This window comes from Manis pentadactyla, chromosome 3 (assembly GCF_030020395.1).
Source record: "Manis pentadactyla isolate mManPen7 chromosome 3, mManPen7.hap1, whole genome shotgun sequence".
Taxonomy (NCBI): domain Eukaryota; kingdom Metazoa; phylum Chordata; class Mammalia; order Pholidota; family Manidae; genus Manis; species Manis pentadactyla.
The window spans coordinates 195,670,578-195,684,402 of record NC_080021.1 but is presented as its reverse complement, the minus strand read 5'-3'; the positions used below and the strand labels follow the sequence as shown (position 1 = coordinate 195,684,402).

At 35.7% G+C, this 13,825-nt stretch overlaps 1 protein-coding gene across 3 annotated transcripts in view; it reads right to left on the bottom strand.

Moving 5' to 3' along the window:
• Positions 1-13,566, bottom strand: part of TMEM38B (transmembrane protein 38B) — a 55,884-nt gene extending 42,318 nt beyond the window's left edge. Inside the window, exons 1-3 of one of the 3 annotated variants that reach the window (XM_057498904.1) lie at positions 13,402-13,539; positions 10,374-10,516; positions 6,470-6,626 (exon numbers count right to left, since the gene is read on the bottom strand). In XM_057498904.1, the coding sequence (XP_057354887.1) occupies positions 6,470-6,576 (107 nt within the window). In that variant the 5' untranslated portion in view covers positions 6,577-6,626; positions 10,374-10,516; positions 13,402-13,539. Of the gene's footprint in view, positions 1-6,469; positions 6,627-8,033; positions 8,145-10,373; positions 10,517-13,401 lie in introns of all 3 variants that reach the window. The other 2 variants (XM_036903304.2, XM_057498903.1) reach the window with 2 other exon arrangements.
• Between the last annotated feature and the right edge of the window lie 259 nt (positions 13,567-13,825).

Below are 13,825 nucleotides of genomic sequence, written 5' to 3'. Positions count from 1 at the left end.
GTCTTACTAAAGGGATCTAACTGAATCTGATTTGGATTCTAGATCAATCTGCCCATTTTCAGGACACACAGAGAATAGAGGAATATAATCTGCACCATTAGTATGCAATGAGCAAACTCCAGACTACGGAAAGCTCTACATGTTTAATGGCTCTAGTCCTTCCAGAGATAAATTATAAGGGGAAAAAAATAGGGAATCTATAAAATTCCTGGAAACATCAAAAATTTTAATGGACATGACTAAATGATAGTGTCTATGGATGAACATTTGGATGACAACATTATAAAAATATGCAAAGAAGTAATTATCATATAAGTCAGGATAACTGTGCTATAGTAATGCTTATTTAAGGTGGGAAGGGGACTGTGGTAAGAATGGGACTTCCAGGATGGATGGCAAAGCTCTATTTCTTGGGTAGTGGTTTCGAGGACATACCTTACAATAATTCATTAAGCTAAATATTTGTTTTTTAGTTTTCTGAATTTTTACTTTATTATAAAAAGATTTTTTTAAGTAGAAAATTTTTTCTTAATCTAAATGATGGATACACAAGTTTTTATTATATCACAATTCTTTACTCTTTACATATATTTTATAAATATTCTTTTGTACCTATTCAATATTAATTGAAAATTTTAAATTAAAAAAACCATATTGTTCATAATGACACTCTTCCTGGTTAAGATCATAATCTAAATGCTGAGTTGAAATTCAGACCATGCCATTTAACAATCCTTTCTAAGCCTCAATTTCCTCTTATGTAAACTAGGGAAAATAAAGATCAGAGGTTAACAAATAATTAGATACTATACTATTAATCCACATATAAAAATGTATTTCTTATTTACCATTTCTAACATACCTTTTTTAGTTTAAGAGAGTATGTATTTAATAGACAGACAATTATATTTTAAGGGATCAAATAATCAAGAACTTTAATTATTTGGCTACTCAATTATAGAAATTTCTTCTAATATAACGATACATAGCATCCATTCCATTAAGCAATATATTTTACTGAACCTAAAACAGTACTTGGCACATGGGTCACAAAACAGAGTGCATGTTCTGATATGCTATGAAATACACGAACATAAAAAGAAATACTATGTCAGGTTGTAATAAGTCTAGGGAGAAAAATAAAGAAGATGTGATAGCTATGGGAGAGAAGGTGTTATTTCAGTCAGGGAAGATCTCTCTGAAAAGACAAAACATGAGTCCTCCAGGGAAAGAACATTACAGAGAGAAGACAGCAAGTCCAAAGGCACTAAGGAAGACCACGACCTTGTGTTCAAGAAATGGAAAAGCAAACATGGTTAGAACAAACTGAGCAGGAAATGAGTAGAAAGACATTACACTAGGAACCACAAAAGACCCTGAATTGCCAAAGCAATCCTGAGAAGGAAGAATAAAGCAGGAGGAATTAGGCTCCCTGACTTCAAGCTCTACTACAAAGCCACAGTAATCAAGACAATTTGGTACTGGCACATGAACAGACCCATAGACCAATGGAACAGACTAGAGAGCCCAGGTAAAAACCCAAGCATATATGGTCAATGAATATATGATAAAGGAGTCATAGATATACAATGGGGAAATGACAGCCTCTTCAACAGCTGGTGTTGGCAAAACTGGACAGCTATATGCAAAAGAATGAAACTGGATTATTGTCTAACCCCATACACAAAAGTTAACTCGAAATGGATCAAAGACCTGAATGTAAGTCATGAAACCATAAAACTCTTAGTAGAAAACATAGGCAAAAATCTTTTGAATATAAACATGAGCAACTTTTTCCTGAATGCATCCCCTCGGACAAGGAAACAAAATAAAAAATGAACAAATGGGACTACATCACGCTAAAAAGCTTCTGTACAGCAAAGGACACAATCAGCAGAACAAAAAGGCATCATATAGTATGGTAAAATATATTTGTAAGTGACATATCTGACAAGGGGTTAACATCCAAAATATATGAAGAACTCATAGCATCAACACCCAAAAAGCAAATAACCCTATTAAAAAATGGGCAGAGGATATGAAGAGACAATTCTCCAAAGAAGAAATTCAGATGGCAGTTGGCCAACAGGCACATGAAAAGATGCTCCACATCGCTAATTATCAGAAAAATGCAATTAAAACCACAATGAGATATCACTTCATGCCAGTTAGGATGGCCAACATAGAAAAGAATAGGAACAACAAATGCTGGCGAGGATGTGGAGAAAGGGGAACCCTCCTACACTGCTGGTGGGAATATAAACTAGTTCAAGCCATTGTGGAAAGTAGTATGGAGGTTCCTCAAAAAACTAAAAACAGAAATACCATTTGACACAGGAATTCCACTCCTAGGAATTTACCCTAAGAATGCAGTTTCCCAGTCTCAAAAAAAACCTATGCACCCTGATGTGTATTGCAGCACTATTTACAACAGCCAAGAAATGGAAGCAACCTAAGTGTCCATCAGTAGATGAATGGATAAAGAAGATGTGGTACATATACACAATGGAATATTATTCAGCCATAAGAAGAAAACAAATCCTACCCTTTGCAACAACATGGATGGAGCTACAGGGTATTATCCTCAGTGAAATAAGCCAAGAGGAGAAAGACAAGTACCAAATGATTTCACTCATCTGTGGAACATAAGAACAAAGCAAAAACTGAAGGAAAAAAACAGCAGTAGACTCACAGAACCCAAGAATGGACTAACAGTTGCCAAAGGGAAGGGACTGGTGGGAGTGGGTGGGAAGGGAGGGAGAAGGAGAATAAGGGGCATTACAATTAGCACACATAATGTAGTGGGGGGACACAGGGAAGGCAATATAGCATAGAAAAGACAAGTAGTGACTCTATAGAATCTTACTACGCTGATTGACAGTGACTGTAATGGGGCATGTGGTGGGGACCTGATAATGGGGGAAATCTAGTAACCACAATGTTGCTCATGTAATTGTATATTAATGATACCAGAATTTTTAAAAAAGAAGCTTCCCCCCACCAAAAAAAGGAAAGACATTACACTAAAGATAGTTGAAGGGAATATTTTGTAAGGTTTTATAGGCAATGGTAACTGTTTTGGATTTTGTTCTTAAGAAGATAAAACTTTTGAGCATAGGAGTAATATATTCTAACTTATTTTAAAATAAGTCTCCTTATCTGCTATGTAAATAACAGACTCAGGGATAACAAAAAAAGCAACTAGACCCTTTGGAAGATACTGCAATCATCTGTGAAAGAAATAGTGGTGGTTAGTACACAGAAATAGATGTGGAAATGATGGAAAAGTGTCAGATTCTGGATATCTTACTTTTTATATAGTTTTAGCATCTACACACAAAAAAAACTCTCCAAAATACTAATGTCTTTTAAAAATACTGTTATAGGAATAAAACTCCTTAATAAAAGTCTTTCAAAACACACAGAGACTGGAAGGTTATAAGAGATGATTGAACAAATATGGGACAGTGGCTGTTAAATGTCAAAACTCTGAAGTCAAACGTCTGATTTGGATCCTAGTTCATTCCCTTACTAAATATGAAAATTTTAGCAAAGTTTCTCTATGCCTCAGTGTTCTCACTTGTCAAATGAAATAATAATATCTACCTCTTATTGGACCCTTACAATTAAAAATGAATATAAAGAATTTAGCTGACATATGATAACAACTCAACAAACATTAGCTATTACTCTACTCCTACTAATTTTCACTGCCACAGGTTCCCACTATTTACCTTTTCTCTTTACCACTACTATTTATAATATTCCCTTTTATGGCTGGTTACACTTTCATTTAAAAATTACCACAATAAAAATGAATTTTAAGTGTTCCTAACATGCTATATATTTGATATGGTTTTTAATCAAAAGCAGTTTTTACTTGGGTATTATAAAGCACTCTGATATGTATTATATTTTTTTGTAACATTTTCCATTTCCCTTTTTTTTAATTCAAGTATCGTTGATACACAATCTTATATTGTTTTCAAATATACAACACAGTGGTTTAACAATTACCTATATTATTAAATCCTCACCCCTTCTAGTGCAATTACTATCTTTCAATGTAGCAAGACATTACAGAATCATTGACTATATTCTGCAAGCTGTACTACCATTCCCATGACCAACTTATATTGTGATTGTGAATTATTGTGCTCCTTTATCCCCCTCCCCCTCTCCTCCACCCACCCCAACCTCTCCCCATTGATAACCACTAATCACCTTTCAAATTATCTGAGTCTACTGCTGTTTTGTTCCTTCTGTTTTGCCTTTTTGTATTTCACAAATAAGTGAAATCATATGGTATTTGTCTTTCTCCACCTGGCTTCTTTCACTGAGCATAATACCCTCTAGATCCACCCATGTTGTTGGAAATGGCAGGACTTCTTTTCTTTTCATGGCTGAATAATATTCCATTGTGTATGTGTATCACATCTTCTTTATCCATTCATCTACTGATGGTCACTTAGGTTGCTTCCATTATCTTGGCTCTTGCAAATAGTGCAGCAATAAACATGGGTGCATGTATCTTTTCAAATCAGGGATTTTAGTTTCTTAGGGTAAATTCCTAGGAGTGGAATTACTGGATTGAATGGTATTTCCATTTATAGTTTTTTGAGGAACCTCCATATTGCTTTCCACAGTGGTTGCACCAATTTAAATACCCACCAACAGTATAGGAGTGTTCCCCTTTCTCTGCATTCTCACCAACATTTATTATTTCTTTTCTTTTGGATAGTGGCCATTCTAACTTGTATGAGCTCATGTGGTTTTAATTTGCATTTCCCTGATGATTAGTGCTATAGAGTATCTCTCATGTGCCTGTTGGCCATCTGAATTTCTTCTTTGGAGAACTATCTGTTCAGATCCCCTGCCCATTTTTTAATCAGATTATTTGTTTTTTGGGTGTTGAGGCTTATGAGTTATTTATATATTTTGGATGGTAACCCCTTATCAGATGAGTTGTTTGGGAATATACTCTCCCATACTGTAGTTTTCTTTTTTATTCTGATGATGGTATTCTTTGCTGTACAGAGCTTTTTAGTTTGATGTAGTTCCCCCTTACTCATTTTTTATTTTGTTTTCCTTGCCTGAGGAGTTGTATCCAGGAAAAAGTTGTTCATACTTATGTTCAAGAGATTTTTGCCTATGTTTTCTTCTAAGAGTTTTATGGTTTCATGACACATTCAGGTCTTTGATTCATTTCAAGTTTACTTTTGTGTATAGATTAGACAATAATTCAGTTTCATTGTCTTACTACATGTAGCTGCCAGTTTTGCCAACACTAGTTGCTGAAGAGGCTGTCTTTTCCCCATCATACATCATGGCTCCTTTATCATTTATTAACCAACCATATATGTGTCGGGTCAGTTTATATCTGTGCTCTCTACTCTGTTCCATTGATCTGAGTCTGTTCTTATGCCAGTACCAAGTTGTTTTGATTACTGTAGCTTTGTAGTAGAGCTTGAGGTCAGAGAGCATAATCCTCTCAGCTTTGTTCTTCTTTCTCAGCATTACTTTGGCTATTCGGGGTCTTTTGTGGTTCCATATGAATTTTTGAACTATTTATTCTAGTTCATTGAAAAATGCTGTTGGTATTTTGATAGGAATTGCATTGAATCTGTAAATTGCTTTGGGCAGGATGGTCATTTTGACAATGTTAATTCTTCCTATCCATGAGCACAGAATAGATTTCCATTTATTGGTGTCTTCTGTAATTTCTTGTGTCGTATAATTTTCATATACAGATCTTCCAACCCCTTGGTTAGGTTTATTGCTAAGTATTTTATTCTTTTTGATGCAATTGTAAATCAAGTTGTTTTCCTGATTTCTCTTTCTGCTAGTTCGTTGTTAGTTTTATTATATACATTTTTTTAATTTGATGGACCAATCCTCCTTGATTCATTCAATTTACCTTAATGGATGAGTGAAATTGGATTTGCGAAAATCCAAAGCAATTCCTACTAACATTTTGTTTTTCACTTCACAACTAAATTCAAAACCAAATTAATGGTATCTCTCATAAGGCTCTGAGAAATTCAACACAGTATGACAGGAACAATTATTATATATGATTCATAGTCACTTAGACTCTTACGTAGCTGTTCACATTCTTGATTTTATCCTGATGTATATCTGTATGCGTTAGGTTCACAAGATAAACTGATTGGGCCAAATATTTAATACGCTTTAATATTGAAATGTTTTCACTGAAGATTCATAAGACAATAATAACTGTATAGTAATTCACAAGGTAAAATAATTCCCTCAGAGAGTGGATAAGGAAAAAGCGTGAGGAAGAGACATACTTTGTACTTTAAAATGTTGGGATTATTTGGGTTCTTTCCCTTGCACATGCATGGACTTTTCAAGAACATGAATATTTTTTAAAGAAAAAAATTCCATTTACTAATAACTTACAAAACACTTAAAAAATATCTCATTGTTCACCATAATGGCAGCTTACCAGATTGAAGATGCCAGTAATATGTTAGTGTTGTTATCAAGAAATCTCACTGGAGGTTCCGCAAGCAGTACACAGGATAAAATTCCTCCACCAAAACAATGGAGCATAGCAGTAAACCAACTTGAAATAGGATTCTTCCATGCCACTGCTGCTGCTCCTGAAATGGTCAAGTAAAAATGTGGCCTAAGATAGCTGTATATTAAACAAGTCCTGAGGTACCTTTGGCACTAAAGAACTAAGTTTTTTAATTTCATAATTTTCAAGAAGTTTCTATTACTCTTAGGTATGACAACAACAATCATCATAAACCGTATCTTTTGGTCTTTACAGACTGGAAACATACTAATAAGACATGAGTGATCTAACACACCTTTAAAATATTGTTCAGGATCTTATTGCCAGTTTCCCACTGGTAGTTTATTACAATTTCTCCCCACCTACACTCTCCTTTCATTCCCAAACCTTCTGTAAGTACTCATAGCCAGTTAAGTCAAAGAGACATATTCTTAAAAATTTACAATCTTAAGTACTTTAGAAAAAAAAACCTTAAATAAATAAACTAAGCTTTCAACATGACAGGCTAGAAATAGAATAACAAAATAAAACCAGATGTAAAAGGCTGATAAGGAATAGATACTTACAACATCTCAAAATGTCTCTGAACAAATTATTGTTAATTACAGAAGGAACTAATAACTTTATAGAGTTATTTAGAGAAACATAGTAGACATCACTGTAAACAAACATTTTCAGATGACTCCTGATATGATGCACTAAGAATACTTCATCACTTCTGTGGTATTTCTACCAAAAATGTATAACCTGAGCTAATCTAATCAGATACACCCAAACTGAGGGATATTCTAAAAAAAAAAAAAAAAAGAAAGAAGAAAAATCTGGCCCATATTTTAACAATGTCAAAGTCAAGAAACACAAAAGCTGATGAAATGTTCCAGATTATAAGACATTAAAGAGACCACAACTAAATGCAATACATACTTTAGATCATATCCTAGAATAAGGAAGAGTATTTATAAGAAACCTTTTTAGACAACTGATGAAGTATATATACAGACTGTGGCTTAAAGAATAGTATTACATCACATTAAACTCCCTGTTTTTGGTAACTGTACTGTGGTTCTTAAAACTAACACACTTAAGTAATTAGAAGTAACTGGGCAAAATACTTCCTATTTATACTCAAGTGGTTCTGAAAAAAATGCATAAATTATTATTTTATAAATACACATAAATAACATGCAGAGAAAGAATGCTAAAGTACAAACTTCCAGTTATAAGATAAGTGAGTTCTGGGGATCTAATGTGCAGCACAGTGACTATGGTTAATAACCATATTGATGAATGATTAATAGTATTTATTAATAATCAAGTATCATACTTGAAATTCACTGAGAGATCGTTAAATGTTGTCACCACAAAAATAAAAGCTAACTATGTATGGTGGCGGATGAGCTAATTTACTTGATTGTGGTAATCATTTCAATGCATATGCATATCAAATCACACTATACACTTTAAATATATACAGTTTTGTCAATTATACCTCAGTAAAGCTGGAAAAAAGCCAAAGGGGCAAAAGGTAAGCAGTTGGTGAATATGAGTAGAATATATGGGAGGGAGTTCCTTGACCTATTCTGGCAACTTTTCTGTAAGTCTGAAATTATCAAAAGAAAAAGTACAAAAAATTAAAAACTCAGCCAGAGATGTGCAAGTAACACATAAAAGTAAAAGTAGAAACTAATTAAAAATAGAAGCTAAAATAGGGAGATAAAGATAGACAGCCATTAAAGCCAACCCAAGGTGTTCTTAGAAAAGACCAATAAAGCAAAATATTATTCAGGAAGTCTGAGAAAGTAGAGGAAAAAAAGAAATGAAAATAATGCATAACATTAGAAGAAAAATGGGGGGTAGATATAGTTTTTAATCACAGGAAAATAATATGCATTTAATCTAATAAACATGAAGTGAGCTGAAATAGACAATTACCTAAGAAACTATAAATCAGCAAATTTCCCTTAAGAACAGGTAGAAATCTGAACATAAAGTAACTACGGAAAAATACAACCAGGCAATTAGCAATCTATCCTAAGAAAGGTGCTATACTCAGATAAGTAATGGAAAACATTTACCAAGTATTTCTGGATTGTTCACATTCATGCTATGTAACCATTATAGAATATAACAAAGGAGAAAACCTTTCCATTCTATGAAACAACATAAACCCGACATCAAAAATTACAAAGAGAATGAGAGAGCAAGGAGGAAGGGAAAGAGACAGGGGGAATGGAAGGAGACAGAAAGGAAGAAGACACAGCTATAATTATAACCTAGGAGTATAATGCATGTTAATAACAAATTGAAAGGATAATAAATCATGACCAAGTAGATTTTATCCAAAGAATTTAAGGAAGATTCAATATGTAGGAATTCAGTAGAATTATTCACTGTATTAACAAATCATCATGATCACTCCCCTTAGGCAGATAGTAAAAGGTGACATGATGAAAATTCAACATTCCTGATTTTAAAACAAATCTAGCAATCTAAAAACAGAAAGAAAAGTGCCTAACCTGAATAAGCCATGAAGAAAAAGATTTACATATCTGACAATCAAAATTTAAAACTTCTACATGACAAAAGACTGAGATAAAATGTTTCTCAACCTACATAAGGCAAATTCCAATAAATCAATAGAAAAATGGGCAAGTCAAAAAGCAGGAAATATAAATGCTTAATAAACATGCCCCAAAAAAGGAAGTACTCACTCAACTCACTAATAATCAAAGAAAAACAAAATAAAACAATATATTATTTCACATACATTAAACTGGCACAAAAAATTTACAGCTTGGTATCAATAAATTGCAAAGGTTGAAAATTCAAATACTCTTGTGAGAATATAATAAATTATTATGAATAGAAATTTGACAGTATCATAAAATTTAATTTTTAAATTGATTCAAGTGTCCAGGGAATTTCATACAAGAATATTAAAACAGTGTTGTCTTGTTATGCTGTGAAAAAATTGAAAAAAATCTAAATGAGCATTATCAATGGAAGAGTTAAACAACCCATGATCATTTGTACTATGGAAAACTATAGAGGAGTAATTAAAAAATGTGGTAGATCAGAATCAGCAAGGAAAGAGTCTCAAGACATACTACAGAGTAAAAATAAAGAACCAAATACAATCAGGCTGAATATCACAGTATAGAATAATTTGTGGACAAAAAAGAAAACATTATTTATTTCTACAGACACATATGTATACTGGAAAAGGGTCTGCATGGAAGAAAAGGGTCTGCAACACACCAAAATATAAACTATTATTATCTCTTGAGAGAAGCAGGAGATTAGGGAAGATGGTCAAAGGGGCTTTAAATTTAATTACATTAATTATATTACTTAATTATATCTGAACCCTTAAAAATAAAAGCTTCATTTATTGTATTAATTAAACAAAATTATAACAAGTTATGTCACATCAAATCTGAGGAATACAATGCCTCTATTCAAAAGAATGTAGCAGCTTTACAAGTACTGACATGACAAAAATATTAATTGTATATATATATATAAATAATATATATGCACCATAAGAAATCATTCACAAGAGAAAAACAGAAACTATGTATTTCCATAGTACATACATATGCAGTTAATGCATAACATAAGGTCTTCAAAAACACAAAACCAAACTGTTAACTGTTATCTCTTAGGGAAAGACCCATTTAAGCAAATACAAACAACAAAAATTGTGCAAATATATGTGTGAGTTCAGTAGCATAGCATTATCATACTTGTATTAACATGGGAATTCATCTGTCTATGTCAGGAGGAAAAAAAGAGGGAGATAGATAAAAATTTAAATAGGGCAACCCACCATTCCACACAACATCATGTGCCCAGGAGTGAACATGAACTGGCAGATGTTAATTTTCTGTGGTGTACACATCCTGTCAAGTGAAATGATGCCAAGGTTTAATGATATACATCTGGTGATAAGAAATGATGACCTGTTCAAATCTGGAAGAAAAATTAGTTATGAGAACTTACTAAAAAACAGGATGTCAATCTTCAGTGTAGCAATTTGCCCTAAACCTAAGACTTTTCTAATAGTTATTTTAATGATACATGGTCATTCTGATTTTTAGAGCCAAACCCCTATGTAAGGTGGAACACCACTATGTCTCTAATACATACACATTGCTATCTATCTATGTGTATAGGCACTATTCAGTATTGCCCTGAACACTGGTCATTAATTATAGCATTGATCAGTCAACACAGTAAATAAGTATGACCTTGTTTTTTGGACATCAGCTGTCATACTAAGGCATCTTCATGTTGAAAGGCAACAGAGAGTGCCTAAGCGTATGGACCCTAGAGCTTAATTGCCTAGGTATAAATCCTAGCTCCAGCACCTACTCTTCCTGTGAACTCAAGTTAACTTCTTTCTCATATCTGTGGAGATAAAGATAGAGTTATATAAGACATACATAGATCTATATATAGGTATTTTAAAAAGAGTAAAAGGAAAAAAGTAATCTACCTTACATGGTTGTTATAAAGATTGACTATGAGTGAGTACATTTAAAGCACTTAGAGTGGGGGCCTGGCATATAGTACGCAATAAATATTAGCTCTATTTACATCATAAGTAAATACAAATAAAAAGAAAGCAACGTTACCCTTTCCTCTCTACTTCCACAGTAGAGTCACACTCCTCTCTTGAGGGGTGACAACTTCCAGATATTTTTCTGTGCTTATTTACACATATATGCTATTTTCCCTCTCCCTCTTCCTCCCCTCTAATATGACCAACTCGATATATTTACAGAAGTATAAATACAACTGACCAATAAACTTAAGAAGCACCAACTTGTCAGTAGCCATGACAGATACAAATGAAAACTATGTTTTCTGATTATTAGAATTGACCAGATATTTAAGACTCTTAACAGCCAAAACTGTGGAAGGGAACAGGCAGTCTAAGACATTTCTGGTAAAAGCTTAAACATGTATACTTTTTTGGGTGAATATTATCATTTTTACCTGCTTACAGTACTGGTACTGCAATATAAAATATTTTTTACACCATGTGGAATTCTTTATTAACATTCATTTAGTCCAGTGGGCCTTAAATTTTTTGGTTTCAGGACTCCTCTGCACCCAATATTAGTGAGCAGATGAATGGTAGCCAAAGGCTGGGAAAAAGACGACTACAAGGAGCAGAAGGGAGTCTAGAGTAGGAAATGAAACTGTTCTATAGCTGACTGTGGTGGTAGTCATACGACTACATGTGTTTGTCCAAAATTATACAGCTTTATATTAAAAAGGGTGAATATAATGTATGTTAATTAAACCTTTAAAAAGTCTGACTTTAAAAAAAATTCTTGAAAATACCAGAGATTTTGTTTATATGGATTACATGTTGCAATATTTAGTATATTAAAAATTACTATTTAAAAAAGTTCTTTATGTATTCGTTTTAAAAATAATGAATGCACTAAATGTTAACATAATTAGTATTCTTTATGACAACTGTTTTCCAAAGCAAAAACATTTAGTAAGAAAAATCCCACTGTTTTAAATTTTAGCCAATCTCTTTAATGTCTGGCTGGAGTCTCCTATCTGCTTCTGCAATCTATTACGGTATTACAGATCAGGCAGCCTCTGGAAAACTGCACTGTACACTTCTGAGAAAAAGAGTGTGAAAAAGACATATAGTATCTGTGTATTGTTATGGAAATGATTTTGACCTTGGGGGTTCCTGGGCCACTCTTTGAGAACCTGATTTAGCCTACAGAAGATATACAAATATACATAAATATCAAATACTAAATGTAGTCTAATAATAAAACATACTTCTTTTCAAATCAAAGAAGCAGTATCTTATGCAAATTACCTGTCCTGATGTTAAACAAAAATACTCCCCTTATCCAGGGCAAAACTACCAAACAATGATTCAGACTAAGCTACAAACTTCAACGTAAGTGAAAATTATTTCTGAGGTCCAAAAAATATTTTTTTAAAAAAAGCATTAATCCGTCAACCTCTCATTAACGCTCTGTAGGACAAGGCCGATTAAAGGAAGCATGAGCATGGAGAAAATAGACAAAATGCCCTCGAAGAAAGAAGAGATCCATAAAACGGAAGGCACGTAGGATAACTGCACAAGTAAAGCAGTATAGGAGCAAATGTATCTTGAATGTAAAATAAAACACACGTATTGCTGACCTACACTTAAAAGAACTCAAAATGCTGTATTAAGACTATATTTCCATTCCACAGCCAGTGGAACTACGCCAAATGGGTGTTACTTGCACAGTGTCACTCATGACGGAAAATGGGAACCCCCTCCAGTCTCAACAACACTCCAGCACGCTAAGCAAGGTGGCGGGCCTGCGGTACGGGGGAACACTGGTGCGTCTGCCTGAGGTTTTTTAGGTGTTCATCCAACTTCCCTACGTGGACAGTAGTCCACCTCTACTCAACAGTCCAAACGACTGACCCCGACTCGCTGCCCTGGGAGCCCTGCTCCCAGGTGACGTTTCAATGCTTCCCAGGGAAGCGGCGGCGCCGCCAGGAGGCCGCGCCAGTCGCGAGCCGGCACGGGCTGTCCCCGGACGCCGCCAGGACGCCGCGGTTTCCCCGTCACTCCTGCGGGTCCTTCGCGGGGGCAGGGCCGGCCCGCCCGGACGCGGCGTCTCAGACCCAGGTTGCGCCTCCTTTGACGATTCCTGGGCTGCTTGCCCTTCTGGCCTCAGTTTCCCCTCTGTACTCGAGGGGTCGGACGAGCCGGCTGTCGGCGTCCCCGAAGTGCCGCTACGGGACTCGGCACCGGGCGCAGCTCGGCTGTCCGCGCCGTGGGGTCCCTGAGGAGCCGGCCTGCGGCACCCCGCACTCACCCGGCTGGTGCTTCAGCGCCATCAAGGACACCAGGTAGTGAGCGATGTCAAAAAAGGGGAACATAGATGTGTGAGAAAAGGCAAGCGTCAGCTCATCCCACCAAGCGTCCATGACGAGGACGGACCGCGGCGGCCCAAGCAGCGCAGGCGACGGGTTCCCAGCGTGCGCGGCGAGCGGTTGGGGCGGGAGCAGCGGCGGCCGCGCGCCCTGCACCGCCACCGGAGGAGCCCTGCGCGTGCGCCCTAGCACCCGGCGCCGGCGCGCGGAGGGGCGGGGTCGCGTGTCGCGGGAGCCAAGCGCGAGCTGGCGGCCGGCGGGTCGGGGTGGAGAGCGCCCTGGTTTTCCTAATGGGGTCCGGCATCTTCTCCGTGCTGGGAGCCGGGTCGGACCCGGGAGAATGGGCAGATGAATAAAACATAAATA